The sequence below is a fragment of the Chelmon rostratus genome, chromosome 16 (genome assembly GCF_017976325.1).
Source record: "Chelmon rostratus isolate fCheRos1 chromosome 16, fCheRos1.pri, whole genome shotgun sequence".
Taxonomy (NCBI): Eukaryota; Metazoa; Chordata; class Actinopteri; order Chaetodontiformes; family Chaetodontidae; genus Chelmon; species Chelmon rostratus.
Genome location: NC_055673.1, coordinates 9,385,177 through 9,403,635, shown reverse-complemented (window position 1 = coordinate 9,403,635; position 18,459 = coordinate 9,385,177). Strand labels below are relative to the sequence as shown.

General features: G+C 43.4%; 3 protein-coding genes across 3 annotated transcripts; 2 read left to right on the top strand and 1 right to left on the bottom strand.

The window, feature by feature from the left end:
- Nucleotides 1–1,578: 1,578 nt before the first annotated feature.
- On the bottom strand, nt 1,579–8,573 carry LOC121620013 (major histocompatibility complex class I-related gene protein-like). The gene is made up of 7 exons (XM_041955949.1): nt 8,563–8,573; nt 8,219–8,235; nt 4,601–4,624; nt 3,557–3,826; nt 2,838–3,116; nt 1,988–2,314; nt 1,579–1,679 (listed from the first exon to the last, which is right to left on the bottom strand). Exons 1-7 carry the CDS (start codon nt 8,571–8,573, stop codon nt 1,579–1,581), a joined length of 1,029 nt encoding a protein of 342 aa, XP_041811883.1.
- Nucleotides 8,574–9,761: 1,188 nt separating this feature from the next.
- Nucleotides 9,762–11,572, top strand: s100a10a (S100 calcium binding protein A10a). The gene is made up of 3 exons (XM_041954887.1): nt 9,762–9,905; nt 11,047–11,192; nt 11,317–11,572. The coding sequence occupies exons 2-3, from the start codon at nt 11,052–11,054 to the stop codon at nt 11,476–11,478; spliced, it is 303 nt and encodes a 100-aa protein (XP_041810821.1). The 5' UTR covers nt 9,762–9,905; nt 11,047–11,051; the 3' UTR covers nt 11,479–11,572.
- A 4,176-nt stretch (nt 11,573–15,748) lies between these two features.
- On the top strand, nt 15,749–18,111 carry LOC121619294 (ictacalcin-like). Its single transcript, XM_041954888.1, has 3 exons — nt 15,749–15,850; nt 17,359–17,504; nt 17,791–18,111. The coding sequence occupies exons 2-3, from the start codon at nt 17,367–17,369 to the stop codon at nt 17,932–17,934; spliced, it is 282 nt and encodes a 93-aa protein (XP_041810822.1). The 5' UTR covers nt 15,749–15,850; nt 17,359–17,366; the 3' UTR covers nt 17,935–18,111.
- The last annotated feature ends 348 nt before the right edge of the window (nt 18,112–18,459 follow it).

Here is an 18,459-nt window from a genome sequence, read left to right as displayed (position 1 = left end):
AATAAATTATGATGCACGTTTATTATTACAGATTAAACAACTACTTTTGGCACTTTAAGTATATTTTGATGCTAATACTTTTTTACTTTTACTTAAATAAGATTTTGAATGCAGGACTTGTACTTGTAACGGAGCATTTTTACACTGTAGTATTGGCTTAACACTTTTACTGAAGTAGAAGGTCTGAGGAACTTCTTACGCCACCAGAAATCAGTTCAAAATTCTCCAGCCTTAATAAAAATTGTCGGTTATTTATTAGTTTGTGAAAGACCACAGGAACGGTAAGTCCGAGGTCCTTTTCATGCTCAGACTGATTCTAAAGGACTAATAATAGAAAATCAACTTTTCTTATGTTTTCATGATTCATTTATGATTCAGATTCTGAATCTTCTATGAGTGAACATGAATATTGCCAAAGCCACTGTTGACGCTCTTGCTGCCTCAGATAGTTTGTCTGATCTACAGGATCACACAACATTATGAATGTAGCAGTAAAGTGCTTCAACAACAGCCCAGCTGCTTTGCTGACACTGACTCTAACAACGATGGATGATTCTGGACATACTGACATGTGTTCAGGACAGGTGGGTCGAGCTTCACTAAACAGTCTTGCAGGCAGTGAACAAGTTATTCTTTATCTTGTGAACAATGTTTTATAAATCATTCAATATTTCTCTTTATGACTCCACCCTTCAGGTGCAACATGAGAGCCACTGAATAAAACAGAGCTTGACAGAAATAATGGCACAATTATCTGCCATCAAATGCTACTTGCAGGAATTCAACATCTGCCTCATTCCACAGTTAACATTTCTGGCTCTTTTGTTGAAAGTGAAGCAGAGCAGCAGCAGTGCTGTTCTGGACTGGCCTGGCTTTGTCTTTGACAGGTTCAGTGTGAAAACACACTGCATATCTGTTCCAGAGGCTGACAAGGACTTTAACACTGGACCAAGATCCAGTTTCAAACTGGAAAAACAGACTTTTCCTCCTGACAGCTGCAGCAAATTAAGCTGCAACATTTTCTATCGATCGTTCAGAAAACAAACTTTATATTGGTCATTTCAATTCAAGCATAAATTAACAACATTTTGCTGAACATATCTTCATCATCTTCAAGCATGAAACACCTCCAGCGAGTCTCGGGCTTCAGTGCGCTGTCTAAACCTCATGAGGGTTTTAAAAAGCCAGATAACAAATATCACTGTGCATAAACTGCCTTTGTTTTAATAAATATAATATTCTTCACTTGTTAGACAGCGTTTTGTTTATTGAACAACTTTAGAAAAATGTTTTTGCTCCATTTGCTGCAACACATTTGATCAACTTCATAAAACATAACAATAACTGAGAGATTACAGTACTAAAAGTTAAATCAGAATATATGAAAGGACACAAAAGAAAACATGTTTTGTTACACTGACTTATAGACTGTATACAGCACATCTGTTCAGGACCTTTACTGTGTTCACCATCAGCCAGCTCACACTTTTCAAAGCTTTTATCCTTTCAGAATAAATTTGACATATTCTCCTTGACATGAAACTGTGTGTTCAATCCAACAGTGGAGGAAAAATGGCTTCACTCACTGTTATTATTCCTTCTCCACATGAAGAGTCCAGGGATGAAGAGCAGCAGCAGCAGCCCGATAACAACTGCAATAACAGCAACAACAGGAAACTCTGGGGGAGAAACTGATGCCAAAACACAGCATTCACACTTCGAGTGAGTAGTGACGTCACTGTGCCCCCGACATGATCAATGACTTTGATGATTTCAGTGTCATCGTAACAGATAGAAATGACAAAAGTATGAAAATCAGACACAAGCTGCAAACTGGAATTATCCTGTTAGCTCAAAGTTAAGATTTGAAAATCTGAACCAGGAGTTCACGTCCTCACAACTCGTCTACATCTGAACTGACAACAAATGCTTTGGTCATGACATCTGTAGTCCAGTCCAGGTCCAGCTTTAATGAACAAACACATACTGATCTCAGTCTTACCCCCGTTGCTCCTGATCGCTGCTTTGTCCAGTCTGGTGACGACGTCGTCCTTCACACCAGGGAGATGAAACACACATTCGTACCTGGTCCAGTCTTCAGGTGTGACTGATGAAATGCTAAGGTCAGCCCTCATCTGGAAGGTTCCATCGTGGTTGGTGAGGATCTCTCCGAGGTTGTGAAGCTCCTCTCCATCGTGAAGCTCCTCTCCATCTTTCCTCCAGATGAGTGAGGCTCTGTCAGGGTAGAAACCTGAAGCGTGGCAGCTGACTGGAGAGGAGGGAGTCTTCTGGAGGAGAGACACTGAGGGGAGCTCTGCAGAGAGAGAGACAGAGAGAGAGACAGACAGAGAGACAGAGAGAGAATATGGAGAAATGGAAGAGAGGGAAGCTATTAAAGATGTGAGTTCATTGAAAATGTCACAGTTTTATCCAGAGTGCTGGTTCATATCAGTAGCAGTGGTTGATGATTGTGGCTGACCAACATTAAAGGGAGCTCAATCAACAACAGGTGTGAAAATCCATGTTACATCAATAAGTTTCCATGACAACAAGACTAAGAGTCAACAGCCATGCTGGCAGCTCTGATGACCTGCTGGAGGCGCTATACTCTGTACATGTTTCAGTGAACTCAAGACTCAGATACGTCTCATGACATGTAAACAACTTTTCTCTCAGCTAAATGCAGCAGATGTTCAAGCTCATACATCCATCATAAGAGCTATAAGAACAAATAACAGCACTACATAACAACACATTTGTGACACAACCTCCACATTGTCTGTTTGTAGTCAGAGAAGGGAACGACAGCAGCACAAAAGACACTCGTGTGATTCTACCAGTTCTCTGCAGAGAGCTCTTGCCGAGGGCCAAATACATCTTCAGGAACTCAGGGAACATCTCAGTGAGGTACCTTTCATTAAATTCTATTCTAGTTTTATCAGCATCCCACATCAGTTTGGTGGTGACAGCCTGTGTTTTTGGAGCGATCCATGTCAGCGTCTTTAGATCAAATGACATGAAGTCTTCTCCATCATAACCGTACTGCATAAAACCTTGAACCTCTCCAGTCTCATCATCCCACGCACAGCCATCCATTCTCTGTAAAACATGGACACCTGAGAGACAGAAACAGAAACTGTGATTGATAATGATGTAGAGATGAAATCTTCAGTGAAAAGATGATTTCACATATATTGCTGCTTTGTGTGATGTACTGTGATTCTCCAAGTCTTGTGCTGTGCTCATGATTCAAGACCACATAATCAGTGCACTTTTTTTTTGCATGAGTGATGAAACCCAAATTCCATTTCACAGTTTAAATGTTACAATGATTGTTATTCTATTATTTTGAGTATTGCAGCAACAAGTTTAACCAGCAGCTGATTAATGTTTGCAGGCTGCCTGACGGGTAGTGGTCGGCTGATTTACATGAATTTCTATTTAAATTTCAGTGTAAAATTACATCTGATTATCATCTTCAGGCTCTGGAGAGGGTCACTTTACAACTGAGATGCATAACAGCAGTAAAAAGTGAACCAGATATTCCATACTGTACCTCCACTTTGGTTTAAGCGCTGCTTCAAACTGTACATCCTGGCTTTGAATACCCTTGGCTGAATCTCAAAACACTCTTTATTGTACCATTTCAACTCCTGAGGTTCATTTTCAAATAATGTTTTCATCCACTCCTGTTTTGGTTCTACTGTATTTCCGTAGCTGTCGCAGTAACCTGACATATGTCCATCAAGCACTGCAGCTGCCACAAACTCTGGGAAGTTTGGGACTCCAGAAGATGCAGTTACAAAATACTTCAGGGAGTGTTTCACTGCAGACAAACAACACCCTCTGTTACACACTGAGAGGTTTCACACATGGTTTTTCTTAAAAACATAATGAAAAGTGCAGCTGTGTGCTTTCAGCATATTAATGACAGCATATATCATGAGTCCTTGTAAGTGGGAGTCAAAGGATTGATCCTTTTGGACGGAGATTAAACTCCCAATGGAAACATAACTCCTGGCCATAAAGCAGGAAGAGATCCAGTGGAGAGCAGGACCTGATGGATCAACTCAACATCAATTCTGTCAATTCTGAAGGTCATCTTTCAAATGACTGTTGATCTGAAGGTCACTGATGACTGAAACACATCATGTTTTATGTTCACAATGTGGATGGAAAGATAATTAGGCAGCTGTTTATTAAACCTTTGTCCGGTTTTTGGAACAGAAAGAGCCAACAATTCAAAGTTGGGAACTTTATTGAAAAATGAAACAAAAAGAAACACACCACATTTGATTATAACACAATAAGTACACAGTAAAATAAAGCAAAGCTGTCCTACAGAAGCCCAGTACTTGTGTTAATGTTTTGACCGATCATCAGGCCCTGCAGTCACGAAATACTCCAGGGAGTGTTTCACTGCAGACAAACAAGGTTTACACATTCAGTATAAATACAGTTCACACATCACACTCAGAAATATGAAACACACCAGGTCTATCAAGTTGATCCAAAAGTGAAACTAAAGTTCCAGTATCTATGAGCTATGCAGGAACAAAACTCACAGAGGTTGAAATAAAGATTTGAAATGTGATCTCACCTGATGATGAAACGTGACAGAAGACTTCACCATCTCATGTATCGTTAGTGGGCAAACAAGGCAAACAGGTCCTAGGTGACGGGTCAGACTAAGAGCGGTTCCATAGCCCCAATGATTAATAAAAAAACGAGGAAGACTATGTCGCCCGGACTGACGTTACCGGGGCCCCACCCTGGAGCCAGGCCTGGGGTCGGGGCTCGTAGGCGAGCGCCTGGTGGCCGGGCCTTTGCCGAAGGAGCGACGTGGGCCCGCCCTCCAGTAGGCCCATCACCCACAGGAGGGATCAGAAGGGGCCGATGCGGTGGGATTTGGGTGGCAGTCGTGGGCGGGGGCCCCGACGGCCCAATCCCTGGACTCAGAATCTGGCAATGGGGACATGGACTGTCACCTCGCTGGGGGGGAAGCTGAGCCGTACCGGCTAGAGATAGTCGGGCTCACCTCCACGCACAGTCTGGGTTCTGGAATCCAACTCCTTGAGAGAGGCTGGACTCTCTTCTACTCTGAGTTGCCCACGGTGAGAGGCGGCGGGCTGGTGTGGGCTTGCTTATAGCTCCCCACCTTAGCCGCCATGTGTTGGAGTTTTCCCCGGTGAACGAGAGGGTCGCTGCCCTACGCCTTCGGGTTGGGGACAGGTGCCTCACTGTTGTTTCGGCCTACGGGCCAAACAGCAGCGTAGAGTACCCTCCCTTTTTGGAGTCCGTGGGAGGGGCGCTGGAAAGTGCTCTGACTGGGGGACTTCAATGCTCACGTGGGCAGCGACAGTGATACCTGGAGGGGCGTGATCGGGAGGAACGGCCTCCCCGATCTGAACCCAAGTGGTGTTCTGTTATTGGACTTCTGTGCTAGTCACAGTTTGTCATAACGAAGACCATGTTCAAGCATAAGGGTGTTCATCAGTGCACGTGGCACCAGGACACCCTAGGCCGGAGGTCAATGATCGACTTCGTAGTCGTGTCATCTGACCTTCGGCCGTATGTCTTGGACACTCGGGTGAAGAGAGGGGCTGAGCTGTCAACTGATCACCACCTGGTGGTGAGTTGGATCCGCTGGCGGAGGAGGAAGCTGGACAGACTTGGCAGGCCCAAACGGGTAGTGAGGGTCTGTTGGGAACGTCTGGCGGAACCCTCTGTCAGAGGAGTTTTCAACTCCCACCTCCGGGAGAGCTTTGACCAGATCCCGAGGGAGATTGGAGACATTGAGTCTGAATGGACCATGTTCTCCACCTCCATTGTTGACGCAGCTGTTCGGAGCTGTGGCCGTAAGGTCTCTGGTGTCTGTCGTGGCGGCAATCCCCGAACCCGGTGGTGGACACCGGAAGTAAGGGATGCCGTCAAGCTGAAGAAGGAGTCCTATCGAGCCTGGTTGGTTCGTGGGTCTCCTGAGGCAGCTGACAGGTACCGGCAGGCCAAGCGTGCTGCGGCACGGGCAGTTGTGGAAGCAAAAACTCGGGTATGGGAAAAGTTCGGGGAGGCCATGGAGGAGGATTATCGGTCGGCCTCAAGGATATTCTGGCAAACCGTCCGGCGCCTCAGAAGGGGGAAGCAGTACCCTGCCAACACTGTTTACAGTGGAGGTGGGGAGCTGTCAGTCCACATGTGTTTTGTGGATTTGGAGAAGGCATTCGACCGTGTCCCTCGTGGCATTCTGTGGGGGGTGCTTCGGGGCCCTCTACTACGGGCAGTCCGGTCTCTGTATGACCGGAGCAGGAGCTTGGTTCGCATTGCCGGCAGTAAGTCAGACCTGTTCCCAGTGCATGTTGGACTCCGGCAGGGCTGCCCTTTGTCACCGGTTCTTTTCATTATTTTTATGGACAGAATTTCTAGGTGCAGCCAAGGGCCGGAGGGAGTCTGGTTTGGGGACCACAGGATTTCATCTCTGCTTTTTGCGGATGATGTTGTCCTGTTGGCTTCTTTGAACCAAGACCCCCAGCATGAGTTGGGGCGGTTTGCAGCCGAGTGCGAAGCGGCTGGGATGAGAATCAGCACCTCCAAGTCCGAGGCCATGGTTCTCGACCGGAAAAGGGTGGCTTGCCCCCTCCGGGTTGGGGGAGAGATCCTGCCTCAAGTGGAGGAGTTTAAGTATCTTGGGGTCTTGTTCATGAGTGAGGGAAAGATGGAACGTGAGATTGACAGGCGGATCGGTGCGGCAGCTGCAGTAATGCGGTCGTTGTACCGGTCCGTCGTGGTGAAGAAGGAGCTGAGCCGAAAGGCAAAGCTCTCTATTTACCGGTCAATCTACGTTCCCAACCTTACCTATGGTCATGAACTTTGGGTCATGACTGAAAGAACAAGATCTCGGATACAAGCAGCTGAAATGAGCTTCCTCCGCAGGGTGGCGGGGCGCTCCCTTAGAGATAGGGTGAGGAGCTCTGTCACTCGGGAGGAGCTCAGAGTAGAGCCGCTGCTCCTCCACGTCGAGAGGAGCCAGCTGAGGTGGCTCGGGCATCTTTACCGGATGCCTCCTGGACGCCTTCCTGGGAGGGTGTTCCGGGCATGTCCCACCGGGAAGAGGCCCCGGGGAAGACCCAGGACAGGCTCGAGGTTTTTTTTTGTTGTTCAACAGCATTCAGCAACTGATCCTTTCTGCTGTTCAGCTTCAAATGGCTCATAGATGTACTACTACTGCTTTTACTGTGCAAGTACAGAAAACACAAGGCTCCATCTCCATATTAAACATTTTATTTAAAAGCATCCAATGGATAGAAATGACACAAAATAACAGAGTGGTTATCGTCAATTCATGAAGTCTGTAAAAGTAATGTCATTTTCATGCCTGGACAGTTTAATTCAGTATATACATATATATATATACATATACATACATATACATATATATATACATATATATGTATGTATATATGTATATATACATATATATGTATATGTATATATATGTACATATATATATACATACATATATATATATATATATGTGGAATCTATCAGTTATGGGACACGTTACATAGGTCAAATGCGTATTTTCACGTTAAAGTATTTTTTCCGTTTTACAATTTTCGACCTCAAATTTTATTGCGTAAATGTACACAGGTATGATCCACCACTGCCGGCTGCAACTGCTGTTACTGTAAAGTTTCAGCGGCTTTAATGAACCTTGCCTGACAAGAATAAACCTCTGACAGGAATCTCTGGTGGCTTTCTGGGGCTTTAACCTCCGTGTGGCAGTAACGTTATGATATTACATACAGAACGCTGCCTGAATTCTGAGCTAACGTCGGCTAAAGGATACTGACGGAGGTTCCGCCCTCATAACCGAAGCTTCTTTCCAGCTCTGTCTGTCACACGGTTTACTATGAACCACCACAAAGGTAAACACTTCAACGTACAAGTCTACTTTTGTGTCTGAATGTTGTCTTTTGTTCAAGAAAATGCAACTTTCCAGCTGGCATGTCAGACTGTCAGTAAACAGCTTGGGCGGAAGTGCGCCTTCTTCATGTTGGACTAAAACGGAGCGGCTTTGACTTGCTGCCCCCTACAGGCTGTATGTGATAGATAAGCAAATAGTATTGGAAATTGTGCAAAAGGGTCAAAATAAAAAGAATTTAAAGATAAAAAAAGGCTATGTACAATGAATCTAAGAAAAATAGAAAAAGTGTTTTGCTCAGCAATAATATAACTCTGGCAAAGAGTATAAAAAATACCTTCTAGTGCAAGACGAGTGGATTATAGATGTTTACATCTAAGAGGAGGTAGATGTGGTTGATAAAGTGACACTGATTCCAGGTATTGGTAGATACAGAGGTTATTGCACATAATAATTGTACAGTAGAGTTGTACAGTCTGACAGCAGTGGGAATGAACGACCTGCGGTAGCGCTCCTTCCTGCCCTGAGTGCCTCAGTCGGCCACTGAAAGAGCTGCTCAGCTCCTCTACAGTCCGGTGCAATGGGTGAGAACTGTTGTCCATGATGGCTGTGAGCTTGGCCAACAGCCTCCTCTCACCCACCTTCTCCACATAGTCCAGTAGGCAGCCCAAGACAGAGCCGGCCCTCCTGACCAGCTTGTTTAGTCTCTTCGTGTCTCACTCTGTGCTGCCTGGGGCCCAGCAGACGACAGCGTAGAGGATAGCAGAGGCTGCCACAGAGTCAGAAAAAGTCCTGAGCAGCGGCCTGCACACTCCAAAGGACCTCAGTCTCCTCAGAAGGTGCAGGCTGCTGCTGCTGCTGCTGCTACTCCTCCTCCTCCTACTACTACTACTACTACTACTACTAGTTTCACTACTGCGTACGACTACTTCTACTACTGCTACTGCTCCTATTGTCAGTGTGGAAGAGGTAGTGAGATTATTTGATTAAGTAAAAGTACCAACACAGTGTTAAAATGCTCTGTTACAAGTAAAAGTCTTACATTCAAATTTAACTTCAGTAAAAGTACAAAAGTATTAGCATCAAAATATAATCAAAGGAACAAAAGCAAAAGTGGAGTAAGCATGATAGTTAAGTAAATGGAATTTCTTTCAACCACTGGCTACAACTACGAATTAAAATAACAATAATAATGATAATGCTAATAAGAGAACACATTTTTTGTTGTTCACCAACATTCAGCAACTGAATACTAAATACTCAAGTTAAGTAGAAGTACATCAAAATTGTCACTTTGTCAGCCACTCTGTCACTGGGGGACTATAGATCTTGTGTAGTGCATTGATCTCGGTCACGTGCTCCTGATTGGCTTATCTACTGAATACACTGAGCCCCATCTACTGGCTCCATCATGTTTTGTTGTCAGTAGTCCAGCGGGCTCTTTTCTGTGTTTGCATTGAATCCTCTACCCTCTATTTCCTCCCTGCAATGATGCCACTCAGCATCATAAGACTTGTGGCCTGGAGCACACAAAGAATGTTCCATTTGTAAGATTAATCGATTATTAATCATGTTATAGAATCATGTCATAGCCTATATCATTATTCAAGATGAGTCGGCTCTGTAGATTGATAGAAAACTGTTAAAATTGTAATTCTGCATAATTATTTATTATAATAATTACTTCTACCGTTATGATTGTAGCAGTACAATGTTTACTCATTTGTTCGCTTGCTGGATGACTTCAGTGAAAACTTGTTACTGAAGAAGAGATGGAAGTTAGTCCCTGATGTGAAGTGAATTACTGTGGTGTGCCCGCCCATCAGCGTCCAGTCGTCAGGGTCCACGGTCCAAGATCACAGCGCGCCTCACAGCGGACCGCAGCCAGGGCGGCGCCTGCCTATAAAATCCCCTCCGCACTTATTCCCCGATTTCTGAACATTCCTACCTCTCCCCGGCCGACCACGTCCCAGCCCTGCGCACGGTAAGACCCGACGGCGCTGCTCGTGTTTTAACTCGGTCAGGACGTTTCATGGACAGCGTAACAGCCTCCAGGTGCACCCGGCTGGGTGTGAAGGATTGTGCTGGATTATTTACTTGTGTCTGGCAATCAAAGGTTTCCCTGAAGGGACAAGTATTGATGCTTAATGATTCTTTTGAGCCTGTGTGACGCAAAGTTCTGCTGTTACTTAAACTCTCTCGAGTCTGTCGTGCGCTTTTTTCTTGCCTCAGCCTCATTCGCTGAAGTATTTCATTGTATTTATATATTGTACTCATATTTATAGGTTTGACTCTTAAGCTTTGAGCTCACACATTTTACCAATAAGCACTAACTGTATTCATTTGAGTTATTTGAAGGTTTATACATTTGGAGGACACAGGAAGCATTTACTGAAAAACTCTTCTTTCTCTAGTTTCATTGCTTTTCCTGTACTGTTAATGCAGTTGAGTCCTATAGGTACTCTAAAGGGTGTGGTTGGACTGTGGGCATGAACACACACGTATACTCTGCTGCTATAGTGTCCCCTCTTATTTGCAGCGTCAAGATCCTTTTTTTCCCTCATTCAGCTGAAGTTTTCCATTCGCTCTTCCACAAAAAACACACATCCCCTGTGTTCCCTCCCCCCTTCTTTTTTAACTGCTGCATCTCTGTAGCGACAGGGTACAGTGTGTTCAGAACGATTTGGGTTTTGCAATTGTTTTCTTTAGTGTCTCTTTCTAACACCCTGATAACAGACGTCTCTCCACTCTCATGAGTATTACTCATCAGCGGGATGGGCGTTGTAGCAAAGAGCAAAGCGAGGCTTCCCCTTCACTAGGCTACATCAAGTCATCCTACAATGCAGTGAAACAGGACTCAGTTGTAACTTTTATTCCACCTACTTTCTCATCGTGTCTCTCTGAGGAGGTGGCAGACTGTTGATATGTCAACATTTGTTTCATGCAAGAAAAGGCTACTGTTTGCACTGAGGGGATCAGCTCCTCACCTCCAAATCCTTAGATAAGGTCATCAGTAGAACATCCTCTTGCACAAGAGTCCTTTTGATAAGTTTGACATCAAGTAACACAAATTGCAGATAATTGTCCAGTGTGCTATCATTGATCAACAATTCCTTCTCTTTTAGCAATCATGCCTTCAGAACTGGAAGGAGCCATGGAGTCACTCATTAAGGTGTTCCACAAGTACGCCTCTAAGGACGGCCGGAGCGGCACACTCAGCCGGCGAGAGCTCAGAGAGTTGATGGAGAACGAGCTGTCGACCTTCCTGGCGGTGAGACAGGGCCAACATGTCAAGTCTATAATCACAGTGTTTAGAATTATAGTGTCACTTATTACATAAGACAGTGTAACCCATAATTTTCTTGTTGATGATTCACACCCCTTCTTTAATGCAGTCTCAGAAGGACCCTGCTGCTGTAGACAAAATCATGAAGGACCTGGACACCAACGGAGACGGCCAGGTGGACTTTGAGGAGTTTGTGTCTCTGGTTGTTGGACTTTCCATTGCCTGTGAGCAGTGCTATCAGATGCACATGAAGAAGATGGCAAAGAAGTGAAAGACGACAGCAGAGGAGACTGGCAGAAACCAAAAAGCATTTCATTTGTTGTAAAGATTGTTTCTTTTGTCCATTAAATACACTAATGAATTTCAAACCTGTTGCGTCTGGTGGTTATTGTGTATGTGTATCTGCATGTTATGTGTTTGCCTGCAAGTTATCATACATTTGAATTACAAGCACCTCTGCAACATTGCGCTTTAATGAATATTACAAATGGACATAAAGCCTGATATCATACAGTGAATCTCATTCCAGAGATCAAAGTGCACTGACTCCCTCGCCAACATTAGGTGATGATGTAATTCCCACCTGTATTTTATGCTTCCCCGGGTGTGAAAGGGCAGATGAACCTCTCCCTCTCTGTTTGATTAAATCCCGCTTATCACCGCGCTGAGGAATCTGCACAATGTTCCAAGTGTGAACACACCTCTCTGGGAAGCTGGTGTAACTCTCTCTGGGTTATGAAGCATTCATGAGCAGATAAATTCAGTATTAGGGTGCTTTATAACTGGTTAATGTTTGTTCTATTATAGTAATGTTTATTTAAAGTAAGTAGCTGAAGTAAGACAGGCCTGGGCACCGAGAAGAAACGTGGAGGCCTCACAGGGCACAGCAGATCAGTACGAATCTGTTTTTCTCACCAAATTCTTTTCATTGTGTTTCATGTCTGGTCAAAGTTGGATAACACCAGTGAGGCTGAACAGGATAACCCCGTCCTCCTGACACACCTCACTAATACTTTTTTTCCTATTGCTCTAAATTAAGTCTCCCAGGCAGCACAGCTTCTCAGACTGTGTGCTAGCATTGACAAGCTCTTCCAAACGAATGCTTTAATCACAAATGGCTGAGATAAAAGTTCTGCAGTTAGAATTTGGACCAGAATTTGCTGTTAGCGTCCGCCAATCTCGGTGAAGTAAGCCTGCCTGAGAGGCTAAACTCAGGGCAAAATAGTTTCCTGAGACTCTTTGGCCCTTTCCACACCTCCTTGGGCAGGGCCTGCCTTGTGGCCTACCAGTGTTCATGGTAACAGGGCAAACACTGAAGTTGCTAGGTTACAGTGCTCTGAGGGCGTGTGTGCGTGTGTCTGTGTGTGTGTGTGTGGTCAGAGTTTGTATTCACTCAGTTTACACAAGCACCGCGCCCATGTGACCCACAGCTGAGTTTAAAGCCGGGAATTCCTACATTGCACACTGTTTCCTCAATATCACTTTTGTGCAGCTGACGTACTGTCAAGTAGAAGGAGAGTTCGCTGCACTCAAACATATGCATGTACATGCAGTGTGAGTATCATGTGGCCTAAAACAGTACAATGATGATTTGTGAAGATGAATAAATGTCTCTGAGCATGAAGCAACACATCAGGTCTGTGAGGTCAGTGAACGAGCTTGTTCCCTTGGTAAGGAGACTTACTCATAGTGAGATAATGAAATTTCTCACTGTTTTTGTGAATTGCAGTTGTGTATTGGTCGGGAGCAAGCGCACATTCCTTCGACACACACACCGGAAGAACAGCTCCTCTCTGTGGACACTTTCATTTGATAAACAATAACACCGTTATGAACCTGCCAACCCTTCCAACATTAGGTTTGTAGCAGTTTCCATGGGAACAGAAATCAGACTATTGTGATCTAGTTATAGCTGATGATGCAGCTTGTAAAAATGTTGAAGCACTCCATGTCCGTGTTTGTTCGATTCCTTTTTGCAGCTATTTCGATGCAAGCCATCACCTTGCTAGTTATATTCACAGCTCAAAGGGCATGTCCTCAGTTTTTTTTACCCCGCCATGCAACTGTTCAAAGTCAGAGTGGACCCAGTTTTCTTCGTAGGATCCCATCCTGACTTAGTCGCGTCTTTGAAGGGCAGATTGAAGGTTTTAGCTTCTACATAAGTCACCAGCATATCACAGCACTGGTGTGAATTCTAAAATAAAGGATGGCTGAATTCCATTCAGAAGCAACTAAAAGAAATACAGCCATCCTTATTTTCCAGTTCCAGGGTCCTGATTCACTCTCACAAATGCCAAATACATGGGATGCCAGTGTCCCCAGTTCACATGCAGTTTGTTGCTCGTCATTCCCCATCATCTCCAGTGCAGCCAAAAATACTTTGCTTCTTAGTTGAAATTCAAATAATATTTTTTAAAAATTAGCAACTTTCTTCTTAGATTGTGTTCAAACTTTTCTGAGGGAGGTGTGGGGTGTGGTGGGGAGTCTCATGACCCTGCAGTATTTCTAAGCTCATGGCCATAAAGCCCTGGGTGGATGTTAAACTGAAAAGTGCTGCTGGTGGTAGCATGGGGCATTTGGGGTTCGCTTCGGGCATCACAATGCTATGAGAAAGAGACATGGCTGCAACACTTAAGAAAAGAAGCTATGCTTTCTTTCCGGTGTAAATCTGTTTGACCACTAGATGGCACAAGTGCATAACTGCAATCATAATGTTGGACATGAGTTTTTGGTAGGTTATTAAAACTGCTCCAGCTGTACTGCAAATAGTTTCATCTGAATCACAGCTGGATAAAATACAGACTGTGGTTTCCATGGATACTCCCTAATTTGGTATTGGATTTGAGTGAGTAAGATGGAGAAGGAAGAAGTCAGGAAACAAGTTGGACTAATGTTTTCCACACAGTGAAAGAGGACTCAGATTGTGTTTGCATCATAAATTCAGTTGTAGAATACATGAATGTTGTTCAATTCATGTGACAGTGACTTGACTTCTAACCTGTGATCTGTACTTTACTTGACACGGACTGAAGTTGTTAATTAGAGACCAAAACAATTATACCCTGATCAAAGCGGAGAGACAGGAAAAGACCTTTGATATCAAGTCAAAGTCTTAAAAGAGACCACACACACACACACACACACACAGAGTTGTCACAGTGTTGATTTTCATGTCCCTGATTTCTGGTCCCTGCAGCATGAGTCATGAGCTTCAGGGACATGACTCTGAGTCACAGCCTCCACCACAAAATTGCAAAGAAGAGAGGACCCACTCAGGACCATAACAATCAACGCTCAGTGAGTCACTGCACCCAACGTTTTCATTTTAAAATCACATGTATTTCAAACAAGTAAATGAAAATGAAAAAGTCAATTATATACACCAGAAATGAGTACAATATACATTTAAGGTGTCCTCTTATACAAACTTGGATAGAAAATAAAAACGTTAATTTAACTTAAAATATGCAGAACTGTTCATTGCTTTGATCTTTTCAAGAAGGGCACTGCAGCAGAAGTCTCATCACATTTGGTCTTCATCTTCAGAAAAGTCAGAGAAATAGTAAAAATGTATTTTGGATTTGTTGCACAGAGGCCTGCACAGTATGAGAAACCCGTAACCTTAAACAGTGAGGATAAAGTGGGATTATGTGCAAAAAAAGTCGTGATTCAAGTCAGTTCTTGGGGGGTAAAAAACTGCTGAAAATGTTGCAAAACAGCTCCAGCATTTGTGTCTGGACCCCTTCATCAAGTCTTGAGAGAGTCATTTTTTGCAAGGGGCCAAACTGTGGATTTTCTTTAACAACACGAGCTCTAAATGGAGCAGCTGTATGTGACAACATCATTACAAAAAGTGATTCAGTTCACATAAATAATCGCTGTATCCCTCCCTACATCGGCCTGCAAGACATCATCTTCTATCATCAATGAACAAGGGAAATGAAAAAAATACAGTTTTAAATGTTTCCCCAAAGCAACTGAACGAACAATAAACATAAAATTCCAAACTCTTCAAAAACATTCCACCAAAGAGCAAAAAGAAAAAAAGTTACATGACTAAATTGGCTTAAATTATACTTGTAACAAGCATGAAGTAGTGCAAAACATCCAGTTCTTGCTTGTTGTTTTAAAGGCACAGGACACAGCTGCACTTATTCTGCATGTCTCATGGGGTCTTCATGGCGTCAAATTCAATCATAAGATCATAACATGAGAAACATTTTTGTGATAAATGATCTTTTTAATCAGAATATAGTTTTAGAAGTTTTAGATTTTGAACACCCTAAATGCAAACATGTGCTTTATATGCTTTATTGTATATACAATAAATGATTGTGGACATGAAGTGTAAAATGAGTCACAGCAGACTCCCTAACAACCAGGGTGAAGAACCTCCAGCTGTTTTTTATGATTCTCTAAACAATACATAAACCCAGTGTTTCTTAAAGAATAAGTTGGGAGATTAAAAAAAAACAGCAAGGCACAGGGGGAGAAGTAGGAGTGGTTGGAAATGAAAGGAGCACTATGGAGGGAGGGATAAAGGGTGTGGTGGTGTATAAAGCATCCTTTGCATCCATTTCACCATCACTACAGCTCGTCCAAGGCTGACTTTAATCTCCTGAAGTCTCTACAAATCAGATTTGGTGAGTAGAAAATCTAAACAATGTTGTTTTGCATGCAGGTCCAACAGCCATCAGGTTATTCTACTCAGGCATCGTATAATGTAGCACTGTGCTCACATACATGCATATTGTGCAATAGAGCAAATACTGCACTTAATGTAACTATAACTACATGCAATTTTTGTTTCAATCCCTGAGCAATTATTTTTCAATATTTCTCAACTACTTTCCATTGCCAATGTATCTTCTATAGTCTTTTGTATAAAAAGTACATATAAGTAGATAGTCAACTTCTTTTTTATTTTGTATTTTTTATTTTCCATTGCCTTTGCTATTTGCTATTTTCATTGATGCTGCCTGTAACAGCTGGGGGTTAATGAAGTTGATCTTATCTTATCTTATTTCATTTACTGGCTTTAAGAAAATGAAAACTTTTTCCAACAAGAAATTCTTTTGACTGCAACAACTTTAATGGTGTTAGTGAGCTTTACTTGTGTAACATACAAGCGCAAAGTGACCAGCTCTGTTGCAGTTGGTGCTTTTTGAGCCAGCTCTGACTTCTCGTCACTGCTTGTGAAACCAAACGTTGCGACAGACATTGCACGTTTTGCTCTGACGGCAGCTATTTGGCAAACTTTAGCCTGGAATTCCCTCCCACTGATGCATTGTATATTCAAAAGTCAGCATCCAGCTTTCAATCTTACTTTTCACAAAAACCTAATTAAACATCAGAAGAGGAATATGGTATTTGTTTTGTGCTCCGTTCCTCCAAAATTCCCATCTGTTTACAAAACCCTCTGCTGCCAGTTTCCTCTGCTTCCACACCCCAGAGAGGGAGCAGCACCACGTGAGTCAGAATGCAACCAGAACTGACTCTCTTGGGTTCATGGAGTCGGCGGAAAAAAAAACACTTTTCAGATATGCAGCCGAGAGAGCAGACTTCAGACATCACTTCTGGGACTTAAATCAAGTCTTGACCTGCTTCTTTACCTAGTCCAACTAAGTTACCTGGAGAGATTAAGCTGTTGCCATAACAATGTCCTGTGTCGCTCGGCAGAGATGCTGCGTTAGAGAGCGGTGACAGGGGAAAATAAGAGTGGCTGGGCCCTGGTGGAAACCCAGGGTTTATTTTTATCTCCAGCTCCACGGAAAAACCTGCAGAAAAACAGAGACAAAAGAAATGATGTCAGCCACTGCTTGTCGCTTAACGAATCCCTTATGAGTATATTTCGTTATTATATGTATATATGATGTGTCAATAATTACAGGATAAGAAAAAAAATTGCCACTTACACTGTAGCAGGAGAAGAAAAATAACTGGCCAACACTGGCACAATAGTGAAGCAGACTCCGAAAGCAACTTTTTCAGTAAGTCATCTGAAAGAGTATACTGGGCCAGTCTGATCTGAACCCATTCGATCATAAAGTAGAAATGCTCCGATGACAGTGCAACCAACGCTGGGACATGAGGAAAACTTCCGTGTATCAACATTTAATTCTGTTTTTTTATTTCTGTCCTCGCAAAGCAGCTATCATCATGTCTGACCTCAATACGGCCATGGCCCTCATCATCAGCTGCTTCAGTAAATACGCTGGCAAGGAGGGGAACCCACACACCCTGACGAAGGCAGAGCTAAAAGATCTGCTTCAGAATGAACTTGGAGAACTGCTGGGGGTGAGTGACCTCTGACCTCTCTCTCTGGCTCAGTCCTGCACAACCAACAGGATGCACGATGGCTACCTGTACACATGCGTTATGGTGCGTTGTGTGGAGAATGGCGAATGCTCTTGGTGCTTTCTTGTTGTGCACACGCCCAGTGACACAATGAGTGAGAGTGATGCTGAGAATTAAGCTACAAGAAACGGCTTTAAAATAACCACCTACAAAATGAAATCACGTGTATGTCTGACAGCTGTGTGTAGCCAGCCTGCATGATTGCTCAGACTTTTCTCTCCTGCAGAAAGCCAATGACAAGTCAGCAGTGGAACGCATCTTCAAGGAACTGGACGCAAACCAGGACAACAGCGTGGACTTCCCTGAATTTGGCAAGATGATCTTCTGCCTCACTGTGATGTGCCACGAGTACTTCATTTGCAAAAAATAGGGATCTAAGCGCCACCTTGAGGCCAGCATAAAGAGCTGCCTTCCTGTGAAAGAGGGTGTCCCATGACATCTGTTCAGACAAAGGAATAAATATTTACTAGTAAATAGTAGTAAATATTTATTCCTTTGTCAGAACGGACAACACACAATGAAAATAAACTTCTTTTTCTTTGAAACACTTCACTTGTGCACTCTGTGTGTTACTGCATGGTCTGGAGAACAATATTGTGGATGGTTGCACAGACATGTCAGTGCCATAGTCTCAGTAAACTCATGTGCTTGAGATGCTTTCCCAAAACATTTGAAGCGGCTGTTGACATTAAGCTTTCATGCATTCATCTTACAGCTGGATTAACTTCAGGAAAGGAACAATATAACTGCAGGCTATGACAGGAAGGATGGCACTGATGTCGCATGCATCATATATAGAGGCGGAAGGAACACATTTATGAAAGCACACTATTTAAAGCATGGCTAAGTAACCTTTGAAGGAAGAAATGACATAATATAACTCTTAAAATGCAAT

Excerpts from the sequence above, each read along its gene's own strand:
- LOC121620013 (XM_041955949.1), bottom strand. Across the intron at positions 3,827-4,600 it reads CTGTCACGTTTCATCATCAG|TGAAACACTCCCTGAAGTAT; the intron begins GTGAGATCACAT and ends GTTTGTCTGCAG. Across the intron at positions 1,680-1,987 it reads CGGGGGTAAGACTGAGATCA|AGTTTCCTGTTGTTGCTGTT; the intron begins GTATGTGTTTGT and ends TTTCTCCCCCAG.
- s100a10a (XM_041954887.1), top strand. The coding sequence starts at position 11,052 with ATGCCTTCAGAACTGGAAGGAGCCATGGAGTCACTCATTAAGGTGTTC. Across the intron at positions 11,193-11,316 it reads AGCTGTCGACCTTCCTGGCG|TCTCAGAAGGACCCTGCTGC; the intron begins GTGAGACAGGGC and ends TCTTTAATGCAG.
- LOC121619294 (XM_041954888.1), top strand. The coding sequence starts at position 17,367 with ATGTCTGACCTCAATACGGCCATGGCCCTCATCATCAGCTGCTTCAGT. Across the intron at positions 17,505-17,790 it reads AACTTGGAGAACTGCTGGGG|AAAGCCAATGACAAGTCAGC; the intron begins GTGAGTGACCTC and ends TCTCTCCTGCAG.